This window comes from Adiantum capillus-veneris, chromosome 1, assembly GCF_014529385.1.
Source record: "Adiantum capillus-veneris isolate H3 chromosome 1, ASM1452938v2, whole genome shotgun sequence".
Lineage (NCBI taxonomy): Eukaryota > Viridiplantae > Streptophyta > Polypodiopsida > Polypodiales > Pteridaceae > Adiantum > Adiantum capillus-veneris.
In genome coordinates, this window is record NC_140931.1 from 49174229 (window position 1) to 49187697 (window position 13469).

At 40.1% G+C, this 13469-nt stretch overlaps 1 protein-coding gene across 1 annotated transcript; it reads left to right on the plus strand.

Annotated features, from left to right (window-relative positions):
- The first annotated feature begins 1656 nt into the window (after window positions 1-1656).
- On the plus strand, window positions 1657-2984 carry LOC147464690 (uncharacterized). Its single transcript, XM_086509967.1, has 2 exons — window positions 1657-2404; window positions 2487-2984. The coding sequence occupies exons 1-2, from the start codon at window positions 1716-1718 to the stop codon at window positions 2494-2496; spliced, it is 699 nt and encodes a 232-aa protein (XP_086366093.1). The 5' UTR covers window positions 1657-1715; the 3' UTR covers window positions 2497-2984.
- Window positions 2985-13469: the final 10485 nt, after the last annotated feature.

Here is a 13469-nt window from a genome sequence, read left to right on the forward strand (position 1 = left end):
GATGTATGGAGAGGCCTTTGGTTTCTATGATCTCTTGGATGATAAGAGTTAAGGCTTTAGTACCACATGAGATTATCAGAGCAGGGCTGGCTGCATCTTCACTTGTGGTCGAGGCACTCACCATATCAGTTTCTTTTTTGAACAATTTATGGGACCTCCCTAGACACATATATGCTCGTTTAGCTTTTGAGTCTTCCCGAAAGCTAGCATTGCAGGGGGATACTACTCATTGGTATGGAAAGATAACATCATGGTTTTAGTTGCACGGTTTCAATATGGATAGATTGCCTAGTATTCTTTGGATGGTGCACCCTCTATGTCTATTACGGGCAGAAAGATTGCCAGACTCATTCGTCCATCAGGATGACCTATCTCAGCTCAATGCCAGGAGGACTTGGATTTAGCCGACACGAGAGTGGGCATGAAGATGGCTTTCTGTAGAGAGAATCTTCTCCATCTGACGGAGGACGGGTTTGTGACTAGACCTAGTTACATGGAAACACATTTATCTCGGGGGATACGATGCGCTATTGGTCACCTACGCACCTCTTCACATCAACTTGAGGTCAAGACTCGCAGGTTTAGGGGGATATCTACAGAGGATAGGATATGACAGCTATGCCATTTGGAGCTTGAGATAGAGCTACATTACATATGTCACTGTTTTGTATATCATGAGATACAGGGGCGATTTCATTGACTTTGCTGCTTTGGAGATCAGGAGAGAGACAATCTCAAGGTAGATTACAAAATTCTTTAGACCACCTACTGGCAGACAGAGGGGCAGACCACACAACAGAGCCCAGAGGCTACTGAGCTACGGAGATCCAGACGCCCACAATTGGGGGTACTTCACAACATTGACAGAGATTACAGTAGATGATATGGATCACTTTAGCTTGATAGTAAAGGTACTTACCATGGCGGACATTGACAATATTCTATAGTGACCGATACAATACATCCTCAGACAGCGCCCGATGCTGGACATCCTCGAATAATAGAGCCCAATGCCGGATATCCTCGAACATTGATGTTCATACACTCGGATTGTACTACCCTAAACAGTTGTGAACCATGATAATAGCTATTTAGCTTTTATTTTTATTTATTTCATTTTTATTTGGGAAAATTACCAAAATACCCCTCTAATTTGTGGAAATTCCCAAAATACCCCTCAAATTTCAAAAATTCCCAAAGTACCCCTATAATTTGTCATAAATTTTCAAAATGCCCTTCAAATTTTCCAAATTCCCAAAATACCCCTGATTGTGAGAGTAAATTTCTTCAAAAACAAAAAATTTGTAGCTTTTCATAAGAAGAGTGATTGTCTACCATACAAGATGCTAAAACAAAAAATTGAGTTGGTTATGTAGGCTTTGGAGATGAATTTCTTCAATATTTTTAGACATAATTACCTTTTTTTTGGGAGGTGATTTGCAAAAAATTACATGCGCTTATAAGCACTAAAAAACCGATCTCAATTGTCAAACAAGAATAAAGATTAAAAAATCTTGAAGATCCAACGAAAATAGATACAAGGGTATTTTGGGAATTTTTGAAATTTGAGGGGTATATTGGGAATTTCCAAAAATTATAGGGGTATTTTGGTAATTTTCCCTTTTTATTTTGTACCGAGACAGTTTGGTCTCTCACTCTCATAGAGATAGAGCGTGTTTAGGGATTAGGGTTTGAGCCAGTTTTTCTGCAGGAGAATGGCGTCTCGCAAGGTTATCCGCCGCCTGGGGGCCCTGCTGCATCCTTCAAGAGGCTTCTGCCACAAGCAGGAGCTCGGTGATCAATTGCATCCGCGATCATCCAGTCAGCTGCTCGCGGCCTTGGAGCCGCATGTCACAAGTTCCGGGAAGGAACTTTTTCAAGGCCTCATGGACGTGTCCTGTTTAGAGAAGGAGGTCTGGAAACAGAAACAGAAAGAAATTGAATATCAAAAGGAGGCCTGTAAACAGAAACGGAAAGAAATTGAGTATCAAAACAAGCTGATCGCATATGTGGAGGTAGACCTCCTTAGATCCAAGGGTTTGAACAATACACGTGGGTTGTTCGAGAGAATGCAGGAGGTCCTTGCAACATATGCACGTGCTAAAGGAAACAAAGCTTCCATTTTGTGGGAAAAAATCCTCAAGTGGTCTCCGAACTTGGCTGCTTGCGTAGAGAAGCACACCAATATTCCACCGCAAGATGTGCGGAAGCAAGCAGCGCACTGTCATACTATATACAACATTCTTTCGCAGCATGTGCACGCAGGTAAAGAATTGGCTGAACTGCAGGCCGCCAATGGGAGAATTTATTTTCATAGAGGGCCTATGTCGCGTGAACAGGTCCAAATATTTCTCTGTATTGGAAAGGCGGCGAAGTTTGACATTGAAGATGACCCGTCTACCAGGTACACCTGCTACTCTTGTTGCTTTTATTTGTTTATTGTTTGAATGTTGCCTGTATTCATTTTATATATATTGATTGGACAGGCCGTGCTGAAGAGTTCAGATGTGGGGTACTGTTTGTCTGGAGCTTCTGAGTTATTTATGGCCTACAACGTTGTTTATCCGCCCTGCTGAAGAGTTCAGATGTGGGGTGCTGTTTGTCTAGAGCTTCTGAGTTATTTATGGCCTACAACGTTGTTTATCCGCCCTGCTGAAGAGTTCAGATGTGGGGTGCTGTTTGTCTGGAGCTTCTGAGATATTTATGGCCTACAACATTGTTTATCTGGGATGCAGCGATTTTTGCTAGTATGTAGATCTGTTTGAATGTGGTCATGGTACGTATGATACTGTACATGAGACTATGGGCTCGCTGTAGAGTGATGAGGACTTTTTTTGGTTCTGATGATGTTCAGTGATGCGTAATGATTTATGTTGAGGACAGGTAGTCCTCAGGGTACATTATGCAGGTTGTGTAGAGAGGATACAAAATGTAAAAGCCTGGTTGCAGGTGTTTACTGTTAATCCAATGAGCTGTTTATTGTCTGAGTGCTTGAAGCTATATACCTGGATGGTTATATGGGACTCTGTGCGTGTAGGGACTTACTTGCAGGCTGCTGTCTGCTCTCTAGGATATAGTTTCTCAATGCCTGATAACAAAGGCTGTTTATTTTAATTATGTGTTTAGTTCTTGTTGTTTTTAACCATGCCGGACTATGTACTGTTTGCTGAACACTTTGAGGGCATTATACGGAGGTGTATTATACGCATATGATTGTGAAAGTTGGTGTGTTGGTTTATGATCTTTTAGTGTGTATGGTAATAGGTTATGTAGTCATACAAGGACACACACACATGTATCTATACATATGTGACACTTTGAATCCCATTTTACCTCGAAAACTTCCTCTAGCTCAGTTGTGGTGTGTATGTATGAGGATTCAAATATGAAATTTGAGCTTGAATTTTGATTTTGATGCTCAAACAAGAGTTACTAGATTTCAAGTCTTCTTGTAAACAATTTCAAGGTTTGTCACTAACATCACATATTTTTCAACAAAAATAATTTCCTGCACCTATACAGCATGCACTAGATGTCTTGCAAGAGTCAAAATCCTCTTCATGTGAAAATGCTTGTTTGGCGAGCTAACCATTCAGGTGTGTGTGGTTTGTTGAAACATCTGCCAACTAATACCATTATAAAGTAAGCTCTTGTTTACTCCCCCCTTTGTCCTCGTTTACTTTTCAGCATTCGACTTCCTCAGTCGCCCCTGCTTTTGTGCCCGCACTTCCTCGTCCATAAGTGACACTGAGGAAGTCAAGGGATCGACGATGGGAGTGTAATCCGCTGTTGATGCATCCCATCGGAAAAAAGAACAACCTGTATGACAGATAGGTTTGGTGTGAGCAAGTATGTGGCCCGGTTTAAAATACATTACCGGTTTTTGGCAGACATTGGCCACTGTCACCAAGCTGCCTTAGGTTTATGGTTTTCATTTGAATGGAGGAGCTACATGAAGTTTTCGTGGACCTGGGTAATAGAGACACATAGGCCAAGAATAGAGACACATAGGCCTAGCCACTCATTGCAATAAAACTCTAAGCATCTACGAAAAAGGGGGGGCTCTCCATCATCCGCGCACACAAAGCCTCAATCTCTATTTCTATGGATGGCATCTCTCTGAATGAAATCACATGGATACAAAGCAAGGGAATCTCTCTAGTTGCAATCACTTATCCTTACTCTAGGTCCCCTTTTTTTCATCGTGTGTGTGAAGAATCAATCTCTATTTTCGATGGATGGTTTCTCTTGGAAGGCAATCACCTACACTTGCATCTTATAGGCATGTGGCATTATGCAAGATGCTAATGCTACCCGTCAAAATTAATGATGATATTGTTTGCTAGGGGCTATTGCAAAGAAACTATGTTTTGGTACTGCCTAGGTCGACATGTTTGCCAAATATGTACTTTAGAAAGCACAAAAAGTGCTTGAGGAGGTTCCTCTGAGGGGTTCTATCTTGACGCACACCAATTGCAAGATATTCCCAACAAGGGTATGACTCCTTTTAATAGATGCAAAAGGAGGGCGCCTCTCTAGTTGCAATCACCTATGCATGCATCTTGAAGGGATGTGCTAGTATGCAAGATGTTGATTTGGGCAAAAGAATTGAGGATGATATTGTTAGTTAGGGGTTGTTGATAAAGAATGACGTGCTTGGAAATGCCTTGACTGACATGTTTATTAAGTGTGGTAAACTTTAAAAATCACAACAAGTGCTTGAGGATCTTCTTATTTGGAACATCGTCTCTTGGAATGCAATGATTGCGGGATGCTGTAGAAAGAGGAGGGGAGAAGAGGAGAAGTGTGTGTGTTAGGAGCAAGAGAAAGAAGGCATGGGGCCATCCAAGGAGGGGGGAGGCCTCATGTGTAGAGTTACGAATACGGCATGAGATTGATTTTTATTTTATTTTTTGGGGGGCGGGGGATATTCCTACCTATTGGACTTTTTTAAAGATAGAGCTGTAGTAGGTGCACCATTAGTACGTCAGCAAGTTGCTCCAATTTTGAAGTGCATTTTATTAGGAGGAATCTTAAAAGATACCCTCTTTGTGATCAAAGTGAAAAAGTAGAGGCCTACTAGGTGTCATAGGCAGATGGCAAGCAACTTGTGGTAGGTGGACGGTGAGGGAAATTTTACAAAGGAGGCAGGTGGCAGGGCACAAGAGGACATAGCTGGCAGCAAAGGCGAGATAGCTACCACGTGACCAAATGTAGGTAGCGCGAGAGCAGATGGAGATTTTTTAAGAGAAGAGTGTATTTTGGAAAGGGCTCTTGAAGATGACATATATATTCCTGAACCTTTCTCGAAGGAAGCATTAGAGCCATTGTAATGGACTCATATTCTAGAAACCTTAGATGTGTGTGCTATCTCAGATGGTCCCACAACAAAATTCTACGATAAGGATGGATATGATGTGGTTTTGTGTTTTATGGTCAATACAATCCTAGGAAAGGTTTCCTCAGAACATCCCAGGGGTGATAGATTGATCAAACAAGAGGTTGAAGAGTTCTATGACTCTTCGGAGCATTTTGCACGAGAGGAAGACGTAGACAATGAATGCTCTGATAACTTGAGTGACCAAGAAGAAACGATAGTAGACATCCGGTTTTACAAATTTTCAACCAAAAACCTAAACGTCTATTTTGAAGATCCATTTTTTGTACTTATCGTAGATATGGTGATGCCATGGAATTATATGAGAGTCTTTATGAGTTTAGTTTGTGGCCTTTTTAGCTTGGTATGTTAGGCACATGTACATGTGCGTCAAGTCACCCAGCTAGTAGGTCAGCCGTTATAGGGGCAAGTGTGTGCAGTTTGAATTTTTTTTATATGCCCCTAATCTATGTATATGAGATGTGAGTTTTAAGCAAGCACTGTGGTATCTTATAATCAAAATTTTGTAGTTTTTTTGTCGTTATAATTCTTTTGCCCTCAACTAACTTCTCTCTATGTAGTAGTGCTATATAGCCTGTTGTTTGCATCAATTTTTCACATAGTAATGCATAGATTCAAACATTGACATCTTCAAAAAAATTGTTGTAAAAAAATTAGAAATTTTTTTAACCTTGAAAGCATCCCTTTTGGATTTGTTCTTTAGAAGCTATAGTATGTTCCCTGCAGGGTACATGATATGGTAGCCTACATGCAATTTGATCTAGAGCAAGTTGTGAAAGCTTACATGCTTTGTGACATATGTAAAATTTGAAATTATGGTTTTTCAAAATGGAGAAGATCTTTTTTCAAGTGCATTGGTTGGTATGTGGTGTAAATCCATGCTAGGGCAGGTGCTTCTTCCTAGTTTCCATGGTGGTCTTCTAAGTTGGCATGTGCTTGTAAATTCCCACGGGATCACTTGTCTTTGACTTGTGGTTTTGTGGAGTTATTTTGATATGGTTTGTGGTGATGAATTTGCATATTGAGGACTATTGGGATACATTGTTGTAGAGGTGCCCCTTTTCTTGTTTTCTTAACAATGTTTTGATGCCCTCCACCGCAAAACTCTTTCACGTGACCTTCAAGTTATAGGTTTTGATTGATGTGATAGCAGAATTTCCAAATTTTTATGGTAATGTAGGCGAGGATGTTGATGCATTCATTGAAAAGATGGAGTTTTCTTGTTTGATTACAAATCAAGAAGATCCATTGGTTATGCTGAATATATATATACTTTTTGCTTGAAAGAGAATGCAAGGACATGGTACAATGAATATAAATTGTAGTTGAAATCATCTCGATCTCCATGGTGATGACTGACAATGCAATTAAGAAGGATTTTCTTGAGAGGTTTAAGAAGGTGAGGATCTAGAGAAGGTAGGTATTTGTGTCAAGAGCCTTATGCAAGGTGAACATGAAACAATGGATATGCATGTGAGGTAGTTTAATGAGTTATGGAGAAAATATTGTAATGTTTTAAGAAATGAGTCCTCCTCTTATGCTTGAATTGACCATGTTTATGCGAATCTTAAGGGCTGATTTGAGATTCAAAGTTGAGCTAAAAAGGTGGCTTACATTTGAGGATGTAGTAAAGGTTGCAAAGCATGAGGAATGGACACTAGAGAGATTGAGAGGGCTTGGATTGCATGTGATGTGAAGCCAAAGGTTTCTCCATGCATTGATGTATATACAAAGAGAGCCTCTAATTCAATATTATATCATGGTGTTTCTCTTGCAAAAGAACAACAAGCATATAATGAGGAGAAAGATGTTAAGAAGAATGTACAAATCATGTCATCCTTGTTGTCTTTTCCACTTAATGGTGCTTCACATGGCAAAGATGATGTTTCGATGGATGTGAAAATGAATGGAAAGGAAAAGAATGAAATTAGTGAAGTTCCAAAAAAGGATCATGATGAGAATCAAGATATGGATACCATAAATGTCATGTCTACTATATGCACGTGCATTGGAAGAGGAGCTTGTATGATGCTAAAGTGGATATAGATTGTCCCTCTCCTTTATGTTTTAGTTGAAAAGGACTTGCACATCAACAAAGCTTTTCATGTGCAAGAGGATTATACCCAAGAAGAGGCTTCTCAAGTATATTGTATGGTTGGTTCTACGACAAAAAATGATGCTGCTATTGAACATGCTGTGGACCTTGTAATGAGGAGACTATCCATAAGTAATTTCATGATTCTATCTATGATGATGTAGGTATCCATGCTGTCAATGATGAAGTGCATAAGATGGTTCTTGAGGCTATGTGGGAAGCCATGGAAATGTAATTTGATGCGTAATGATAATATGGTTCATGGTAACTTTCTAGATCCTCTTTTGCTAAGGAGATTAAGCTATGTGTAGAAGATGTCTTACCTTTAAGCTGGACACTTTTGAAATGAATGAATTTTTTTTAATGGGTGAAGAATATGATTTGGTTATGCATAAGTATATGATGATGCTTGATGAAAAGGTTGATGCCATTTTTAAGGGGATGGTAAAGGATGATGTACATGATATGATGAGTGAGGAGACTTTATATATGGTATTTGTGAATACTATTTTTTATTTCCAAGGGGAATAGATGGCATATATATTCCATGGTTTGAGGTCGGAAACATTAACTTGGGTGCTTTAACTTTATGAAGTTGTAGCATGTGTTTTATGGCCATTTGATCTAGGTGACCATGAAATTGTTTGCTACTAATGAGCATGAATGTTCTAGTAGGCTTTGGGGTTGGCAAACTATGTTGCGTGCATTTTATATGCGAGCTTCTATTTTTGTGCAGCCTACCTTGATCATAAACTCCGGAATGAGAGAGAGAGAGAGAGAGAGAGAGAGAGAGAGAGAGAGAGAGAGAGAGAGAGAGAGAGAGAGAGAGAGAGAGAGAGAGAGAGAGCAGTCCCAAAATGGCACCTCATGCAAAGCTTGAAAAATGGCATCACTTTTTATTTAAGAGTGAAAGAGAGAAGTTTTGTTGATTCTTCAAAATGTGTAGCACCTATTGGATCAAACAAAAATAAATTCAATCAATAATAAGATGGCCATCCCTTTGAAAATCCAAGTCAAAGCTCTACCTCATGCGACACACTTGCTATTCTGTGCCCTCATCCCCACCTTGCACACACACAGGTGGAGAGGTGCCTCCCCCAAACCCTATCCTTGCAACCTCTTTGTCCCAAAACTCTTCCCTCGTGGAGACACATATTGCGCCCTCTCCTTGGCCCCACCTTGCACACACACATAGAGAGAGAGAGAGAGAGAGAGAGAGAGAGAGAGAGAGAGAGAGAGAGAGAGAGAGAGAGATTAAGCACCGGGAATAGAAAAAGAGGCAGAGGCTTTGATCAGGCGAGAGGGAGAGAGAATCTACTAAAGTATCTTTGATTTTCTCTTTTTTTTGGTTGTGGTGCAAACATACTACAATCCACATATTCCTATTAGACAAATTTTTGCAGATTCAATTTGTGTGCAAGTCTTATTTTATTCAATCGCACTCTGTAGCAATGGCTCACAATTGAGCTCAAAACCTTGAATGTTAGACAAAGACACTAGCCTAAACCATTGTAGCGCAAGAGGGGCATGCCTAGTATATGAGCCTTGCATGATTAAAAGAAATCACACTACACCTGCACCACCGCATGGCAGTCTCCTCATTCATGCAGCCTCCTTTGCCACTTGCCTCCCTCACCAGGGCTACCACTTGTCATCACTTTGCCTTTTTCCATTTCATCCAAATGCATGTATCTTCCAAGATATTTTCTAATAAACCAATTCCCAAAATTTGAACCACATAACTATGTGCTTTTTCATAAGCAAGTTAATAATGAGGATACAAGCTTGTCAATACCACTTTGTGATTAATACAAGTTTACAATAGATATAGATACTTGGATTTGTTGATGTTAGATACACCTTACAACAAATCGACATGGTTAATTCTTTAGACTTGGAATTGTTAATCCTAGTCTTTACACTAGAGGTAAGACTCTACTGCTACAAGTCATGACCACAATCACTTTGGAGGGATGTATATGACCAACATTCTCCCAAAATGTTGATGATGATTAGGATGACAATTGGTAATGTATTTTCCCCTCTCACTCTAGCCCACCTTCTTCATTCCAACCACTACCTCTTCTTCTAAGGACAATCAGAATCATTCTCTGCTTGGCTCATAATAAGGTTCTTTCCACTCTCTCTCTCTCTCTCTCTCTCTCTCTCTCTCTCTCTCTCTCTCTCTCTCTCTCTCTCTCATGAAGAGTTTCAATCATAATAGATTGCATAATATTAATAATGTCTCCCTACCTCTATATCATGCTTGTGTCACACTAGAGACAACTAGAGACTAGGGCATATCACCATCCTTTATTATATGGGGACAAACTATGTGGAACCTTGGACATGCAAGAAAGAGGAGGAGTGCATAACTTGGTGGTTGTCATTAGTCCCATTGACAACACAATTATCTTGAAAAGACAAGAGAGGAGGAGGGCATAACTTGGTGGTTGTCAGTAGTGCCATTGACAACATACTTGAGTTTGAAAAGGCAAGAGAGGAGGAGGAGAGGAGGAGATAGATGTTGTCAATAGGGTAGTGAAACAATGGGTACAATGGCTACACAAGATTCTATGCAGGGGTAGTTGCATCCATGTCATGGGACAACCATGGATGTTAACCCAAAATGTCGGGAACTCAATTTTTGTTGAAGATGATGAAACAGGAAACGGAAGGAAGATAGCAACTCAGAGTAGGAAGAAGATGGAGAAGGAGAAGACAATGAAATAGGAAACAGAAGGAAGATAGCAACTTAGAGTAGGAAGAAGATGGAGAAGGAGAAGACACAGAGCTTGCGTACAAGATCTCTGTAGTCTATCTCTCTGTATTAGAATAATAGAGTATTTACAAACTCAGAGCTACAAAGCTTATATGAGACCCTAAGAGATAAGGTGTCCTTTCACACCAGATGTCTAGGGGGAAAAACCAGTGGGACAAAAGTGCCCCTAGTGAAGCGCGTATACACACTAACACTACTACATGTCTACAAATCCCCCCTGTAGTGATAGTGTGAATTTGTACAAGGTAGCAGATCATCATGTGTATGAGAGTAAGCCCAAAGCTTTTCGGAAAGCTTCAAACTTTTCTCGTGATAACGCCTTCGTAAATAGATGTGCAATGTTATCCTGTGTAGGACAGTAAGTTAGTGTGATCTCCCTTGCATGTAGCCTTTCCCTGACATAATGGTAGTGAACCTCTATGTGCTTTGTTCTTGCATGAAATACTGGATTCCTTTCAACTGCCATAGCTATCTGACTGTCAGTGAAAATGGTAGTGTGTGTCCGTTGACACTCACAAAGATTTGCCAATAACCTGCGTATCCATACACAATCAACTATTGTCATGAAAGCTGCCTTGTACTTAGCTTCACAAGTTGATGTAGCCATTGTGGGTTGCTTCTTGCTTAGCCAAGATATACATGCATTTCCCAAGAAAAAACAATTCCCACTTGTGGAATGTCATGTGTCAAAATCACCAGCCCAATCTGAATCGCTGTAACCAAGAAGCTGCATAGAACTGTGCTTTCCATACATATCCCCCCTTGGAAAGAACATGGAAAGATTAGGGGTACCTGAAAGGTAACGAAGTATGCGCTTCACAGCCTGCCAATGATGCATACCTGGGCTGTGCATAAATCTGCTTTCTTGTGAAACCCCAAATTGAATGTCTGGACGAGTGTTGCCTGCCAAATATATCAAGCAACCAACCACTGCTGCGTAAGTATATACATCAAAAGGTTCTCCAGCATCGTGCATGCTCAACTTTGATCCAGTTTCTACGGGTGTAGAGATTGGTTTACAATTTTTCATACCAAACTTGTCCAAAATTTTATGCAAATATTTTGCCTACAACATGTATATGCCATCCTCTGATTGTACAAACTGAATACCCAAGTAATAATGTAGCAAACCAAGATCAGACATCTCAAAGGTTTTTCTCAAAGCATATTTAAACGCTTCAATTTCATCTGTAGTATTGCCTGTAAGAAGCATATCATGCACATAAAGTGTTAGCATAATGAGAACTCTATCTCTCTTTTTGACATACAAAGTACTTTTTGTTGGACTATTCTGAAATCCCTGGCCAATCAAATAAGTATGTATCTTCTCATACCATGCTCTTGGAGCCTGTTTGAGACCATACAAAGCTTTACGCAATCTACATACCTTTTGCTCTTGACCTTTTACAACAAAACCACTTGGTTGACTTACATAAACTTCTTCCTGCAAATCACCATTCAAAAAAGCAATTTTGATATCCAATTGATGCACTTTCCAACCATGATGAGCAGCAATTGCAACTAGTGATCTAACTGTGGACGCACGAGAAGTAGGAGCAAAGGTTTCATCATAATCTATGCCTTTCTGTTGCGCATAGCCTTTTGACACAAGCTTTGATTTGTATCTGTCAACAGTACCATCTTGTTTCCTTTTTACCTTAAATACCCACTTTGTACCAATAGGCTTTTTACCTGTAGGCAAGTCCATAGATCCCATGTATGATTCTTATGAATAGAATCAATTTCTTGCTGCATAGCATCTTTCCACCGAAAAAACCCTAAAGCTTGTTCAAATGAATCAGGCTCATCTGCATCACAAAGAGTGCTAAAGCAAGCCAAATCTACTTGCTCTCTGCCAAAAGTAGTACCATCACGTGTTTTTCGTGGTAACGGTGCATCCAACTTGCTATCCTGCAAAGTTTTTTGAACCCATTTAGGCAAGGTTCTTTCTTCCCTGAGAACTTCTTGCTCTTCACGCACAATTTCCTCTACATCATGAGGTGTCACATGCTGATCAAAAGATTGATCAAGATTATCAACCTATTGTGATTCTTGATTCTCCACAAAAGAAGGAAGCAAACCTTCAAATACATCATGTGTCTGCATATGAGGTACATCAAAAGCAACCATAGGTTGAGCAGTAGTTTCTGCAAAAATTACATCACGACTTTCAAAAATCTTGTTTGTAGCAGGATTGTAAAGTATATAACCTTTACTTCCACTACTGTACCCCACAAATATACATTTGATTGCCTTATCATCAAGCTTCCCACGTAACTGTTGAGGGATGTGAGCATAAGCAAGACAACCAAAAACACCAAGATAACTGATTGAAGGTTTTCTGTCATACCAAGCTTCATATGGAGTAATGGTCTTCAAGGCACGAGTAGGACACCTGTTCAAAACATGTGTTTCACAAGCAACTGCCTCCATCCATAGCTTATGAGGCAAACTCTTAGCCTTGAGCATACATCTAGCCGTCTCCATTAAAGACCTGTTCTTCCTTTCTGCAACACCATTCTGTTGTGGTGTGTATGGCATAGTGCATTGGTGTTTAATGCCTTTCTTTCCCAAAAAATCCTTAAATGCACCTGACATGTATTCACCTCCTCGATCGGTACGAAGAGTCTGTACTTTGCAACCTGTTTCATTTTCAACCATGGCGACATAATGTTGAAAAATTGCAAAACACATCTGACTTTGCTTTGAGTGGATACACCCAACAAAACATCAATGAAGGTCACAAATTAAAGGCTGTTTCCCATAGATGGCGTCCTCATAGGACCACATACATCACTGTGTACAAGCTGCAACTTTCGTGTCCCTCTAACTGAACCATCCTGCGAAAATGCAAATCTGTGCATCTTTCCAAGAACGCAACCTTCACATACATGTCTTGGTGGCATCTCCAATAAAGACAAATCATGCACCATATTATGACGTTGTAAAGTCATCAAACTTCCATAACCAACATGCCCAAATCTAGCATGCCACAACTCAGCATCCTGCATGGCCTGAGTCTTTGTTTCTGCAATACATACCTGAATCTGCTTTTCATAACGATCTAGCACAAATAGTCCATTTTCCAGTGTACCTGTAGTGATAAGAGAATAACCATTCTCTCGATCTCGTACAACACATCTGTCATCCTCAAAAATGACCCGAAGACCATTTTTTGCAAGAGAGGATACAGA